The sequence below is a fragment of the Vitis vinifera genome, chromosome 7 (assembly GCF_030704535.1).
Source record: "Vitis vinifera cultivar Pinot Noir 40024 chromosome 7, ASM3070453v1".
Classification (NCBI taxonomy): Eukaryota; Viridiplantae; Streptophyta; class Magnoliopsida; order Vitales; family Vitaceae; genus Vitis; species Vitis vinifera.
Genome location: NC_081811.1, coordinates 23,092,047 through 23,106,347, shown reverse-complemented (window position 1 = coordinate 23,106,347; position 14,301 = coordinate 23,092,047). Strand labels below are relative to the sequence as shown.

The 14,301-nt window shown below is 37.7% G+C and overlaps 1 protein-coding gene across 3 annotated transcripts; it reads right to left on the bottom strand.

Annotated features, from left to right (window-relative positions):
• Positions 1-4,444: 4,444 nt before the first annotated feature.
• Positions 4,445-7,541, bottom strand: LOC100258773 (probable trehalose-phosphate phosphatase J). Of its 3 annotated transcripts, XM_002263042.5 has the most exons (12): positions 7,277-7,541; positions 6,877-7,157; positions 6,618-6,758; positions 6,419-6,490; positions 6,143-6,235; positions 5,946-6,002; positions 5,749-5,850; positions 5,582-5,659; positions 5,390-5,459; positions 5,079-5,149; positions 4,868-4,960; positions 4,445-4,762 (listed from the first exon to the last, which is right to left on the bottom strand). In XM_002263042.5, the coding sequence occupies exons 2-12, from the start codon at positions 7,129-7,131 to the stop codon at positions 4,697-4,699; spliced, it is 1,098 nt and encodes a 365-aa protein (XP_002263078.1). In that variant the 5' UTR covers positions 7,132-7,157; positions 7,277-7,541; the 3' UTR covers positions 4,445-4,696. The 3 variants fall into 3 exon arrangements, with proteins under 3 accessions (XP_002263078.1, XP_059593671.1, NP_001306211.1); XM_059737688.1 differs by having other exon boundaries at positions 4,445-4,960; NM_001319282.1 differs by lacking the exon at positions 7,277-7,541 and having other exon boundaries at positions 4,697-4,762; positions 6,877-7,131.
• Positions 7,542-14,301: the final 6,760 nt, after the last annotated feature.

Here is a 14,301-nt window from a genome sequence, read left to right as displayed (position 1 = left end):
AGGGCACCCACAATTTCCTTTTTAATATTACGTTTTTTAATAAAATCGCATCACTTGTTATTGAGTTGGTGGAGGAAACAAACCTACCAGGCATTTATAGTTTCTTAGATTGCTTTCGTTTTTGGGGCAAAATCTTCGTCCAAAACTACAACTAAGAAAAGCAGGAGTTGGGTGAATTGAGAAGCTCCAAAACTAGATTAGCCGATGCAAACAATTAAAGTAGTTTAAGTAGAGATAAAATACAAAGTGATATGCAAGGTAAGACAACGGAACCCACCAACCAAAATACAGAATGGGGAAGATGTACCACACAATAGTGGAAGCCCATTGTTAGCTTATTTTTTTCCCCTAAAGATGTTAAAAACAAAGGAGCAGTGGAGAAGAACAATAATTGTATGCGATGTTGCAAAGGACGGGAATACTTTAATAGAGTGTTGGATTAAAGGAGAGAAGCTTTGAAAGAATGATAACTATTTTAGAAGAATAGACAATGGATACTTTAAAAACTGGCCGTCTCTTTTTCTCATCACAAAAAATACTTTAAAATATGGTAATTATGGAACTTTGAAAAGGAGCCTCCGGATCCCCACCTTTTTTTTTTTCCTACTTGCACTTTCACTTGCACTTTCACTTGCACTTAGCACATGGTTAGTCTTAAATGATGTCTCTCTTTTTCGGGTTTCAATGTCCATCTTTATTGGATTCAAAATGCAATCCTGCTGGTTTCAATAACATGGTTATAAGTCATAATACATGGAGTTTAAAGTGAGTTAAGATGGGGCATCATTCTGCAATACTTTAGCAGTACAAGCCTTTTGTGAAATCTTAATGGAAGCACAAGTGATAAAAATCTTGAATGCGGAAAAAACACACACTTGACTAGTTGAAAGCATGTTAAGTGTCCAACTCTCACGTCGCTTCCTCCATTTCCATGATAAAAAATGTATGGAAGGTGAGGTGAGAGTTGAGTCGAAGAGACATTTTCGCCTGCCCTTTGATCAGGACTGTGAGGTAACCCACCGAAGGCCCAACAGCACACACATCAATTATTAAATTTTCTCATCCTTCATGCATCTCTTTCAAACATTTCAAGACTAGTTCTGACAGGTTCGGATCAATGGAGAAATCACACATAGGCACTATTCATTTGTTCCCCATAACAATGGCATCTGGGTCACATGGGAATCCATGTGAACAGAGTTGGGCACCCGCGACCATACCCCTCCCTTACACTGTATACACATATTTATAGTATTCCAAGACAAACCACCACCCTTCTTGGCTCGACCCTCTATGCGGGGACCGATTCCCGACGTCGACACACGTGTTTCAAATCTATTTCCCCTATCCCCGGTTAATAGACACGTATGGTACAGGACCACCGCCATGGCAGTGGCAGCATGAGCTCTGACATGCCATTGCCATTTGCCAACCCCTCCTTTCTCGAACTCTCGAGCCATCTCCAAACACACTGAGCCAATTTTATATTTATATATGACCTTGCATTATGTGGAGTACGATTATGTAAATTATAATGGAGATTGGTGTAGGGGGTTCACATGAGTATTAGTATAATTACCATATTTCACGGGTTTGGGTTGGTGGGAGCAAGAGGGATTCAGCCGTGACCGTATCTAAAACATCGAAGATCAAGAACCCATATATCTATTAAAATAGATAAAAGTGCACAATCGAGATCGAAAACAGGTGTCTTTTTGGGCAAAGGCAAGGCACGAATGATGTAGGAGTAAAAGGGTTGGTGCATTGGTAGTGGCTGTTGCTTGCATAGGGAGGAGGGTTCTCTCTCTCTCTCTCTTTCCTTTCCCTCCAATAATTGAAGTTAACACTGGGCTTAGTTTATTTGTGTTAAGGCACCAATGATGGGGTGAATCTAGTGGACTCCATCTTTCCACGTCTGAAAGAGCCGAGGTTGTCAAAAACTTGGAGCCATGTTAGTGTCCCCATTGCAAAATCCACGAGTTTTCTTCACATCAAACACTCTTTTAAGTGGATTCCAACTCCTCATTCAACCCAATACATAGATTCCCTTCACCTAGTGGTGGGTTTCCCTGTCACAACCTAACCAAAAGGTTTATCCTTCCTCACTCTCTTCACAAAGGAAGAAGAAAACGTTAAAAAAAGATGGAGGAGATTCCATTCATCTCTCAGGTGGGGTTCCTTCAAATCTAAGTACCCAATGAGGGTAGGTCTGCTCTTCTGTTTGTGAGCAATGGCTATTCTTCAATCCACATTCCACCTAGGTCCCTAATACCATAAGCTAAAAGACCTCTTCTTTGTGGGGTTTGTAAGGATCATGTATATGTTAGAACCCGTTCTCCAATGGTGCATGCTTCCTATAATATGTTTCTTGTTTCGACAACATGGATCAGCTTTTTTTTTTTTGTAAAAATATCTAGTCAAATTCATACAACTTGTGTTGTGAAATTTTATATTGATCACTCTTATTGTCCTATTATGATGCCAACTTATATTTTAAAAGTGTATCTCTAAAGCTCATCAAAGTTATCCCAAATCTTTTCTTTTCCCTTGTCTCAAGAAAGGTTGTATGTAGATTATGGTATGTGAAAGCGGAGACAGCTATTAACATGAGATTACCAAATAGATTAATGTATTTTTTTTTTTTAAATCAATAGATTATAGCTGGGCTGCATTTGATTACAACTACTCATAAAGGAGCAAGTGAGGCCTAGTATTCTTCAGTTTGAAAGAATGTCAAAAAATTTACATATTAGGGACAAATAGAAAACACTTTTCAGGGACCTGAATCATTTCTCACATGAATGCAACCCAACGAGGCCTTAGTGCAGCGAGGCAATTATCCTTGAAAGCTAAAGGTAAATGTCCTGTTTCCATCAGATAGAGAATCACCCTATGTTGCACCAATTATTGACCTAAGAACATGTAGAGAGATGACATATATATAGATATATAAATATATGAGATACAAGTTTGACTATAACCATATATGACTGTACTGGTTGATGGTAAAATTATCTTCTCTATGACTCCATGGTGCGAGGAAAGGATTTATCCATAAGATATGATGCCGGGGGGCATCAAGGTTCTAATTCTTGTTATAGACAGAGAACTAAATGATGAAGCTGACACTAAAGTAAAAGTTTCAATGGGATATCGATATGAAGAACCATCTTTTCAGAGCTCGCTCGAATATCTTCCTCACAACTTATCCTTTTGACTCAGCATGAGAAAATGAGGTTAAATGGAACAGGGGGATATTTCATTATGAGGGCCCAGCATATTTCCTTAATCCCCAGTGCTTCAGCCATAAATTGTTATGATCTTTATCTTCAATTTTGTGGATTTGTCTATGAAGTGGTACAGCACAGTGTAAAGACTACATGCCTGTTTTTGTATCTCATTGCTGCAGCTAGTTTCCTCATTATTCTTCAAAGCTGGAAAGGTGTTTGATGGTGAATAAAACAAGAAAGAGAACTGCATCATTGCCCTTAGATATATAAAGCATACATGGTTATAATATGGCAATGATTATGTGCGATGCCATTTGAAAAAAGAATCCATAAAATCATATCTATCACGCATGAATAGCAAACCTATATTCAGGTAAAAGTTGAAGACATTCATCATTATATACTATTAATGACATTAAGCTATCTAGAATATGAGTTCAATTATTCATGTGCACTCATCCTATGTTCGGCTATGCACCAAGTCCCTATGCTTGGCCAGAATATGTTTCTGGTTCTTTTAAAATGCAACTGAACTCTAGCTCTCTCACCTCTGAGACTTAAAATTTCAGGAACCCCTTACTGGCCATAGCCCGTACTGGTATCTCATCAAAAAGGCTGTTCTCAACCCAAAGGAGGTCTGACAAACTTAGCCATCAATGTAAAGATGCAGACTAAAACCCATAATTTACAATCAACCAATAGATAGAATGCCAGGTTTGAGAGTTTGCTTTACTTCAAAAGATCCCTCCATAGCAACCACCCTTGAGTCTTGACTCAGCTGGCACGAGTGGATTTGGGTTTCAAAGTAATCCTTAGGGGTACTGGTCATGGATACAATTCTAATCATTGTAATGAGGGAATGGGTCGAGACTTGAAGTCGTAAAGAGGTTAACATCCATCCATACTGCAAACGTACAAATCCTTGAATATTAATATTAAGCTGTACGTTGTCTTGTCTGCTGAAATAAGAAGAGTGAGGCAACAGTATGTATTGGGGCGCCTGAGTTAGCAGATGATGCGACACAATTTCTAGTTGATTTGGAAAGTACGCAAATTTTATTGCATTTTGCCTGGATTTGAACTCTTGTGCACGCTCTATGTGCCGACCAAACACCTCTGCTGAACCATTGCCATTTTTTTTTTCCAAAAAAGAACTTGTATTAGTTTTAAAGTACGGGTTTATTTAAGCTGAACATTTTGGCATTATTGGAAGATTAAGGCAGAAACAAGATGCTTTATCCATTTAGACAAGTTGCACAGTTACAAACTTTCTTCCTTGTACACAGGTAGTGACAAACTTACAAGATGTACAAGGCCTTCAAGCCAAGGGGGAAGTCCTTTTTCTTCCCTCCTTTTTTTTTTAATCATTATCTTAAACTAATTCTTCAACAAGAAATTACATATTTTCATCCAACCCTTATGACATTTCTCAAAAGGGAGGGAGAATATTCAATTTCTTCTGCTCTTTACACCCTGTATTGCCTCATTGACAGTCGCTTCCACTCTACCAAGCGTTGTAAAAAGTACATAACCTACAGATTTATCAAGAAAAAAAAAATGATAATTAATACAAGCAGGTGTGAAAGTAAGTAAAGGAATAAGATAAGTGCATGTATGTAATAAGATAGGGTTCTTGCCTCAAGGGGTTCCTGTAGGGAATAAGATGCAGAGGTATCCTTGGGAATTTTAGAGACTAGAATGCCAAAACCTTGTCCCCTATCTCTTAAGATCTGATCACAGTAAAACACATTCGTAGAGCTGTTAGTGAAAGCTTGGAAAAAACAAATATTTTCTATAAATAAAAGGAAAAAAAAAAGAGTATAATATCAATTTTACAACATAGGATACCTTGAATGCATCTTCATCAGTTCGATCATCTCCAATGTAAACAGGAAAAACATCGGTACAGTTGCCAAATCCTAAAAAAGAATATTTAATATAATGGGTTAGTGACAAAACAATATTATTTTGGCCTACCATTATTATTATAAGTGAACAAAAATAATCAAGTGGGGTGCTTCCTTTTGGACACTTTTTCCTGTTGTCAAAGTTTGGATTACATATATTCCAACAACCAAACAAGGGGCTCTCAAGTGACTTTGTGGAACAAACGTACGATTTATAATATAATAACTTAAAGTTTGAAGTTCTAAACTCACCGAGCGACTCTAACAAAAATTCAAGAGCCTTCCCTTTGTCCCATTTAATGGTAGGACGGATCTCCAACACCTGTATTAATAAACAATACAATATTCAAAGTGAGAAATCTCCCTCACTCGTCTCATACCCTAATATACAAATTTAATTAAATATAATAACATTGAGACAGGTTAATGTCTGGCATCCCCCACCTTCCTTCCTTGAGTCAGTCGAAGCTTAGGGTACTGCTGTAACACTGATCTAACCTGCTGTGCCAGAATACTCCACTTCTGTATTTTCCATGCATCCAGTCAGATACTTGCTCAATGAAATACGTATATGCGTATGAGAAGCTGTAAATGGTTATGTGATTATGTACCTTCTCATCAACACAGCGGTAATGCACAGAGAGACAGAACTTGTTGTGCTCCACACTTGCTCCTGGGATGGACTTGGTTTTCTCCAACAATGCTTTGTAAACCTGAAAATTGGCAGAGAACAGAGTTTAGAAGAGAAAGGAGAAGAAGCTTTGAATAGTGAATAATACGTTTTTCCGATGGAAAAAGATGAACTCACCTCGTCGATCATGGGAAGGAATTCACTGGCTGGTTGGAAGAGGACAGCCTTTGTCTCCTGATGAGGAGTAGAAAGATGTGGAACAGATGAGAAAAAAGAAGTATTTTTGAGGGAAAAAGAAAAGAAAAAAGAAAAGAAAACTAAGGACTCTGTAATATATATAGACTATAGTGCATATTTGTAAACAGCTCACATACTTTTTTGTATTTGGAACCTTTTGCTGGTCCTTTAATGTCCATGCCGTGACTGCCTGCATAGTAAAGCTCTGCTAATCGTACAAAGTTGTACACCTACACATTAAAAATGACTACAAGATGAGTTGAAGGCAATACGTATTGAAAGATGAAGAAGGAGAAGGGAAAAAACAAAGAAAAGGTAAACAAATTCAGTTTAAAAGCTTCAACTGTGTAGAGATGAAAAGACAGAAGAAAGATGAAGAAGCATAGAAACAAAAGCTAGCTTGAAAAATGTACCTTGTCCCTGCATCTTCCACTCACTATAGCAGTGGGGAAATATCTAGCAAGCTGTCTCACTGCTGCTCTCATCTAATGAACAGTCACGAGAAGAAAATTTAATTAGTGTCGACTCATACGCGGCTCATACGCTAGGTGGGGGTGTGGGAAGAAAGGGATACGCGTATACAACAGTGAAAGAGAGCTTTGAAGAACTCACCGCGTCGGACATGAAAGCGCGATCCGGGTCATCAACTATGGGCGAAAGCGTGCCGTCGTAGTCCAAAAACATCACTATTTGCTTGCCCTTTGAAGCTTCTATTATTTGCTCGAACATGTTCAAAGCTGATGGGTGGCGAAGCTGTTTTATCAGCAATTCAAACCAGAGACATCATCAGATCATATTAAACCACCAGAGCAAAAAAAACTCAAGTTTGGTATGTGAAACAGAGATTGATTACCAAACTGGTAGTACTCACCATCCAAGAGTTCTGGTCGGATAGAGAAGCTGCGGATTTGACACGGGTGGGGGAGGAAGCTCTCATTGAATCAACCCACGCGTTGATTCTCGCTCCACCTCCGACTTTCTTCGGTGGAATGTTTATGCATCCCCCCTGTGTCTCCCGAGTCTTCTGTACCGCCTTCGTGAACAGGGATGAGTTCGATACCGTCATCGTTATCGCCACGTTGATACCGGATTTGCTATCGGCTACAACTACATTCTGCCTCGTCATCTCTGCTCTTTCTCCAATCAAACTCACTGCACAACAATCCGACATTTTCAATCACACATACACCATTTTCATAGTCAATCAAAACAACGAAAAATCCAAAATCGGAAGGAACCCATTTGAGGAAATTAAGGTATTGAATCAATACCTAAAGGCCTTAAGAGTTTACAGGGAAACGAGCGCCGGTGAAGCAGATGAAAGAAAAAAAAATTAAAGAAACAGGGAGGCCGAGAGAGTGCTCTGTGCTGAAAGCTCAGCTCTGAGGCTGAGGGATTAAAGAATAAAAAAAGAGAAGGAAGAAAAACTAAATGAAGGGAAGGCTTAATAAAGCAGGAAACAAAGAAGCCGTAAAGGCAAACCGAGTGACAAAGATCAGAGAAAGAGAGGGGGGGAGAGAGAGAGAGTGTGAGGAGGTGAGTGAGAGAGGCGGCCCATTTTGGGCTGATTTATAGTTGCAACCACACGCTACAGGACGAAGGCAATGCCCAAAGCTCTGTGGGACCCGGTGGATCCCACTTCCAAGTCTTTGAAATCCAGAGGGCCACGTGGCCCCCCACCACTCCCATATTGGCCTCTGGCGCCGTCTTCGCCGTCACTGTAACAGCCTCGGCTTAGCTGGTATTTTTCCACGTGGCCGACATTCTTTGGCGGGCCACTTGACGTGGATAAAAACCTCTAGACCTTCACGGTCGAGGTTGAGACTTGAGACCCACGGTTTCTACAAGGCTTTCCCAAAATAGAACCCCCACCCTTGCTTTGGGTCCCCAACCCCCTGTTTCATGGCTCAAACCCTTCAAAACCCTTCCTCAAATCACCAAATTCTGCCTCTAATATTTAATTGGGGCCTCAATGCCTCGTCGCCCCCTGTAAACCCATCAAAACAGGCGGCTCATCGTTCACATACCAACCCATTTACCAAAACCACTTTTGTTTTTAATTTAAAAAAAAAAAAAAAATTCCTCTCTCTTTTCTTCTTCTTTCTTGTTTTACCAAAAGAGCTCCACCCGCCCATTAATTCATCCTTCTTCCCGTACATGAAAAAGACCTTTAACAGAATTCACTTTCCACAACTTTATATTTTGTTGCACGCTTCTCACATAACCAAAATTCCACATTATTTATCTTCCACTTTGAAGGGTAAAGGAAATGTACGTGGTTATTACCACTAATAGTTCACCCGACTTGCAAAGATAGAGCGACTACACAGGACGTCCATTCAACTAACTTTACTAAAACATCAACAACCCTACTTTAATCCTATCTATTTCTAGTCTCCTTTTCATCCTTTCTTGTAAGTTGGCTGAAAGCATACAAACCCCATCGCCCGGGTAAACAATCTTTGTGACAAACCAAACAATCAATGAAACTGGGAGCCAAACAAGTCCCATATTGGCCAGGAAGTTGGCAGAATTGTTTCCTTCCCTCAGGGTTTGTTGGGGAAGGCCATGAGGATTCTTTTTTTTCTCTTGGTCTATAATGGAACAAGCTGGCTGGATAGAAGATCCATTCGAGAAGATTGGATTATGTACCATAGAGATCGAGTGACTATGACATGGATTAGGTTTAAGTCCAGACTGACCGAAAGCTAGGCCTTGGGTCACATGCACTGGCATGGGTTAGGCACACTGATTTTATTTTTTTTAATTTCCTCTAATCAACTGAGGATGGCGGAAGGAATTCCCAGCATCAAGGGTGTCCTATCAATTCATTTGTCTATGCTGAAATCACAACATATATAGGGTACCCAAGGTCCAATCCATACAAACCCAAAATGTTATGTTTAAATGTTTGATTGCCTCCTTGTTGCCCCACTACTTCTTTTCTATTTTCTAGCAATGATCTCTGACATTGTTTTTTTCATAGTCCTTGAGACATATACCTAACTGCTATGCCACCATTATCATTCACATATTTCACAAAAATCCTACCTGCTTTCTGGTGACACTACTTCCAAGCAAGGGATCAATCATCTCACATACCTATGCCTCCTAATTTGCTTATTGCGGTCATAATTTTGTTGTCTTGGTCTCCAAAAATTACTTCTAATGGATGTAAAGGATAAATCATCCTAAATTTGCAATATACCAGCCAATTGACATATCATTGAATAAGGGTTTTTAAGAATAAATTCTTCAAATAATATAATCATGTAACGCTATTTTATTTTTATCACCTTATGCTTGAAATTATTATGTTACGTTTTATTAATATTATATTCCGGACTTCTCTTCAAGTCATGCATGAGATACCACAATAATTAGAATACCTAACAGTTGCGTACCCGCAATCAAAACTTTTATTGATGTTATAACTTGCATTGCATGTTGCTTTGACCAATCATCTTTTCGCATTGTAATTTTATAATCATAATATACATATATGGCTCGTAGAGGCAAAAAAGAAAAGGAAAAAGAAATTGATTAGGGTGACAGGTGTAAAAAAAGTAGAGAAAATGGTGATGTGCAGAGCGCAGTGGCAGGTAGTCAATAATTTTGAGTTCATATGAAAGCAATATTACATGGAAAAAGCTTGAACTGGAGGCACGTGAGTCCAAGAACACTCGTTACTTTGTCAGCCTTTCTCTCCAAATGGTCTCAAACAAAATAATGGGTAGAGACAGAGAGAAGTGAATGTGGTTAAAGAGCCAATAACGTACGATTCGTCTTTATGCCCATTGTTCGCTTCTTTGCATCTAGACTTGAAACTAGAGGCTCCATCATTTTCCTAACTTCCATCTCTCTCTCTCTCTCTCTTTGTTGAGGAGACAATGCTAGCTTCAACAGTACTCTTTCTTCAATCCAAGATGCATGGTCTTGCTGAGGATGTGATCGTGAATGTGAATGTGAAAGATTCTTCCAAGTGTTAGAGTAATAGGAAAGAATATATGTTCAGGGTAACGCTAAATCAATCAAACAACTGCCTCTACACATTTGTAATATACTTGTTAATTTGTTTGACCTCATGAGAAAGTATGAGATTCTGATATATATTATATGTACTTATGGTGTTCATATTCATCTTTTTCAGATGCATGGGCATTTGGGTAGCCGGGTGGTATACAGGTATCTTTGGCTTTCTTCATATACTTTACTTTAAAGTTTAGAACATCAGAAGATGGGGCCTGCAGGGGGTAGGGGTGGGGGAGATCTTCATTTACTAATACTTTATTTTCAAAACAAGGGGTTGTGTTGGAGATGCCCTCCCAGTACTTTACATGTATTTGGGTCGTAGAAGAAAAGTAAAAGTGAAAGTATTTCTTAATCCAAACGTGATTCCGGCTTCACCGCCTAAATCAATGCTTCCAATCCTGGTTTGTTTATTCATTTAGGTTCTCTCCTGGATTTCCCATCTTCTCGAGAATCCTTTTATTAATCCCAACACCCATTATAATACGTCAATGTGAACACCACCAGAAGATGTTACGACTTAATTATTCAGTTGATGAAGTTTGGTTTGTAGTTTCTAAATAGACGGTAGAAATTATGAGGATATTTTAATGCACGGCATATGCGTCACAATGGAAACCTAACAATATGGTCAAACCTCCAGACCGTATGAATGAATAGAAACGGCATATAAGAGCATTATTGACCTAACAAACCTAATCAATGAAGTCAAATTGATTAAGCTTTAAATTATGGTCTTGAGTCTTGAGTCTTGACAGTGTGAAGTTTAATTGGACAGTCGAAAGCATACTTTATCCATCCTTTTCCTTTTCCCTTTTTCTCGTTTCTCACCCTATCTTTAATTAAACTTTCTTCCTTGTTTCTTTGTTAAACTTTTAGAAGCTGGGCTGCCCAGAATGGTAAAGTGCTTGCGGTCTACCCAACAAGAAACACCCACGAATCCCCACTACATCAGAATCTGACGTGTTCGTATACGTGTCACGCGTAGACGACGCGTAGTGTAAACCAGAGGGACAGTAGGCACGCCCGATGTAGGGCTGGATGCCCGACACCACACGTGTGCTTTGAAATCTTTTACCTGTAGAGAAGCGAGTAAAATTTTTTGGATACGTGGCGCATGAGTAGAGAGAGTGGCAAGGAGAGAGATGGTGGGGCTAGGGTTGGGAGCCACATGCTGAGCAACAAACCCACTACGATGGTCGGCTGATTCCAGGAATAAACAGCCCCTCACATGTTGGTGGTGTTTCTGCATGTAACGTGTCTTACCATTTACAAAAACAACCCATAATTTTACCAGTTATGCAACCGAACCACCACCCTCGCTACTCTCGAGTTCACTGTGTTGTGTTTCTGTCGACAAGCCAATTACTTAAATCCTAGTAAATAAACCATGCATGTATATATATACTAATACACACACCACCTTTAATGCGCCTACCTAACTCATCACTTTCTACCTTGTCACCTTTTCTTTTTTCTTTCTTGCCATGACTTATTCATTCGGTTGCTTCTTCGTGTCACATTCTTGAGTGCAGCAATGGTAAACTCCTGTACTTCATGACCGGTAAGATGGAGATGATTGGAATGAGTCATTGTACCTTGTGATGGACGTTTGCCAGTCCAATTAGCTAGCTGGCATCTAACTTTTTGACTATGGAGTATCACACTGATTGTAAATCGGGTGAAAAAAGAAATGATATTTTGGTTGGATTCCAATAATGCCTAGGGAAGGTGACAAGTGTATTAGTGGGAGGTGATTGACTCGGGTGGACTGGTAATTCAGTTTTGAGACGTTTTCAGGGTAAGGCTCGATAGGAAAGAGGCAAATTTGAATGTGGGGCGATGGGTGATGGGGTTGGAGCCAATTGGGATACGGCAAAATATCATATTTCTTGCCTAAACTGATAAACAACTCCCACTGCTCTGTGCCATTATTGACGATGCGACTGTGATGTTCGGTGGGAGTCCTCTCGCGTGCACTAGATCACAAATATTTCCAATTTCTGAATAGGTACATCCACGTGGAAATAATGATTTTTTTCTGCCATCTTCATCATCACCTAACTGACAAATTTTTATAATCTTTTCAACTAGTTGCTGCCACCCTATTTCTCACATTAATTTTGACTAGACCCAAAGGAAAATGTGCTCATATAGTACATGATCTATATGCTGCGTCTCCCTCATATAATAATGCAACTCCTAGTACAGCTTGGCCTACTTTCTATGCTATTATTAGAAGTGATTTTATTATGAAACGAAAACAAAAATAAAAAAAAGGAGACTAATAAAAATTTTCCTTTTTTAGAAAACATTTGTTACAAATTTAAAAATTAAGGATAAATTATTTATTCAAAATAGTTTTCCCAGAACTTTTTTTAAAAGTGATGTGATTTTTTGTTAAGTTTTAAGAGAAATAAATGAAAATATGATTTTTTTTTTAATAAAAAAAAATCATTCTACATGTATCATTCCTTTTAATAAAATTTGTTATTGAAAATAATAATAAAAACAACATATTTTTCAAAAGATTATCCATCAAATCACAAAATTTTATTATTCATCAAGTAAAATTATAGATATTTTTAATCTTCTTATCATTTATTGACATTCAAATCTAAGATATTACTTAAAATATGTGATTTAAAAAAGTGTTTTTAGTTAAAAAAAAATTTTAAATATTTAGTATTTGATAAATTTTAGGAAATACTTTAAAAAAATTTTAAATATCATTTGTAATATTAAAAAAAATCACTTATAGTTTTTTATGAAAAAACATTTGATAGAAGATTTTTTTTTAATAACACTTTGATTAGAAATATTGTTTAACATGTTCTTAGAATATGTACTTTTATTGAAAGTGTTTTTAATAAAAATATTTTTAAAAATATTAAAATATTATAAGTATTTTTTTTATATATAAGTGATTTTTAAAATTTTTAAATATGCTTTTTAAAATTTGTTAAACACATAATATAATTTTAAAAACACTTTTTAGATTAAAAGTAGTATTAATTAGCTTACATATATTATATTTTTAAAATTTTCCACATACCTAATCGAGGCTTATTTAAGGATATATCGCTTTTAAGGGCTCCCTGGGCAAGTTCTTAAAGCATCAGATCACATAAAAGGAGAATACATAGAAGATTCAGGAAACCAGAATGAAGGAGGAATCAATCTCAAAATTAAAAGGAAAAAAAAAATAAATAAATAAAATGAAAGAGGAGGAAACCATGACAGGGGAAACCAAAATAACTGCCACGGCAACTATAAATCCTTGAAACTTTCGGTTAGAGGTGGGGCCATGTAGAAGTGGCCCTCTCTGTGAAAGCGCCACGCGTGAACTGGTCCCACCTCTTTCACTTTAGGAGCTTGACAGATGAGATGACTGCCCTGGTCCCACCATAACCTCATAGTGCTCAGTGCTCTCCGCATATTTACAACCCCGTCCCGTCCCTCCCTATCTCCCCTTTTTCTCTCCTTCCCAATATCCACTTCTTTTGTCTTCTTCCTTCCCCATTTTTTTTTTCTTTTTATTTTTTTTTATTTTTTAAATCACAAACCTTCCCCCTCCTTCTTAGTATTAAATAATATAAAAAAATGGTCGACCCACAATACCTTATTATAACGTACACTTATATTAATTATGTATAAACATTTTTTGTTACTTAATAATCAAGTAACCTTTTGGTTAAATTCCAGGTGGATCAATTGTTGATTACCTAAGCAAGTACGTGAGGCACATAAATTTTGATTCTTTAATAGGTGACAGATGGCATAATGCCTTGATAAATGTCATATATGTGTAAAGATGGCACTGATTCTGGGCTTCTAGCAACCCTTTTTCGCTTTATAATGCTTAAGTAGTGGTTCAATGTATATTATACACTTATAGACTAGAATCAAATTATTGATGGACTCGTCCTCTATCGAAAATCGAGAATATTGGAGGAAATGGGAAGGAAGCAGGATTAAAAAAAAAAGTGACATTCCCTTAGAGGAATTATGGGACGGTTCAAGACCCACTATGAGTCTATGATACAACAAAAGTATGGTCCTTTTGTATTATTATATATGGCCAGGTCACATTCAACCTCTTTTGTATTTTTTTAAAATTATCATCTTTTACCCTTCCCTCAATTAATAACAAAGTAATTTAATTAATACACTAAGCCAGACCTAACTTCAGAATTGATGCAGGAGTTGACCACATGGGTCCCCAATAATTGCCTAACTCTGGGTATTGTATATTCCTTATCAATTT

Coding starts and splice junctions, on each gene's coding strand:
- LOC100258773 (XM_059737688.1), bottom strand. CDS start 7,131: ATGACGAGGCAGAATGTAGTTGTAGCCGATAGCAAATCCGGTATCAAC. Junction 6,491..6,617: donor GCGCTTTCATGTCCGACGCG/GTGAGTTCTTCA, acceptor ACTGTTCATTAG/ATGAGAGCAGCAGTGAGACA. Junction 6,003..6,142: donor AAGGTTCCAAATACAAAAAA/GTATGTGAGCTG, acceptor ACTCCTCATCAG/GAGACAAAGGCTGTCCTCTT.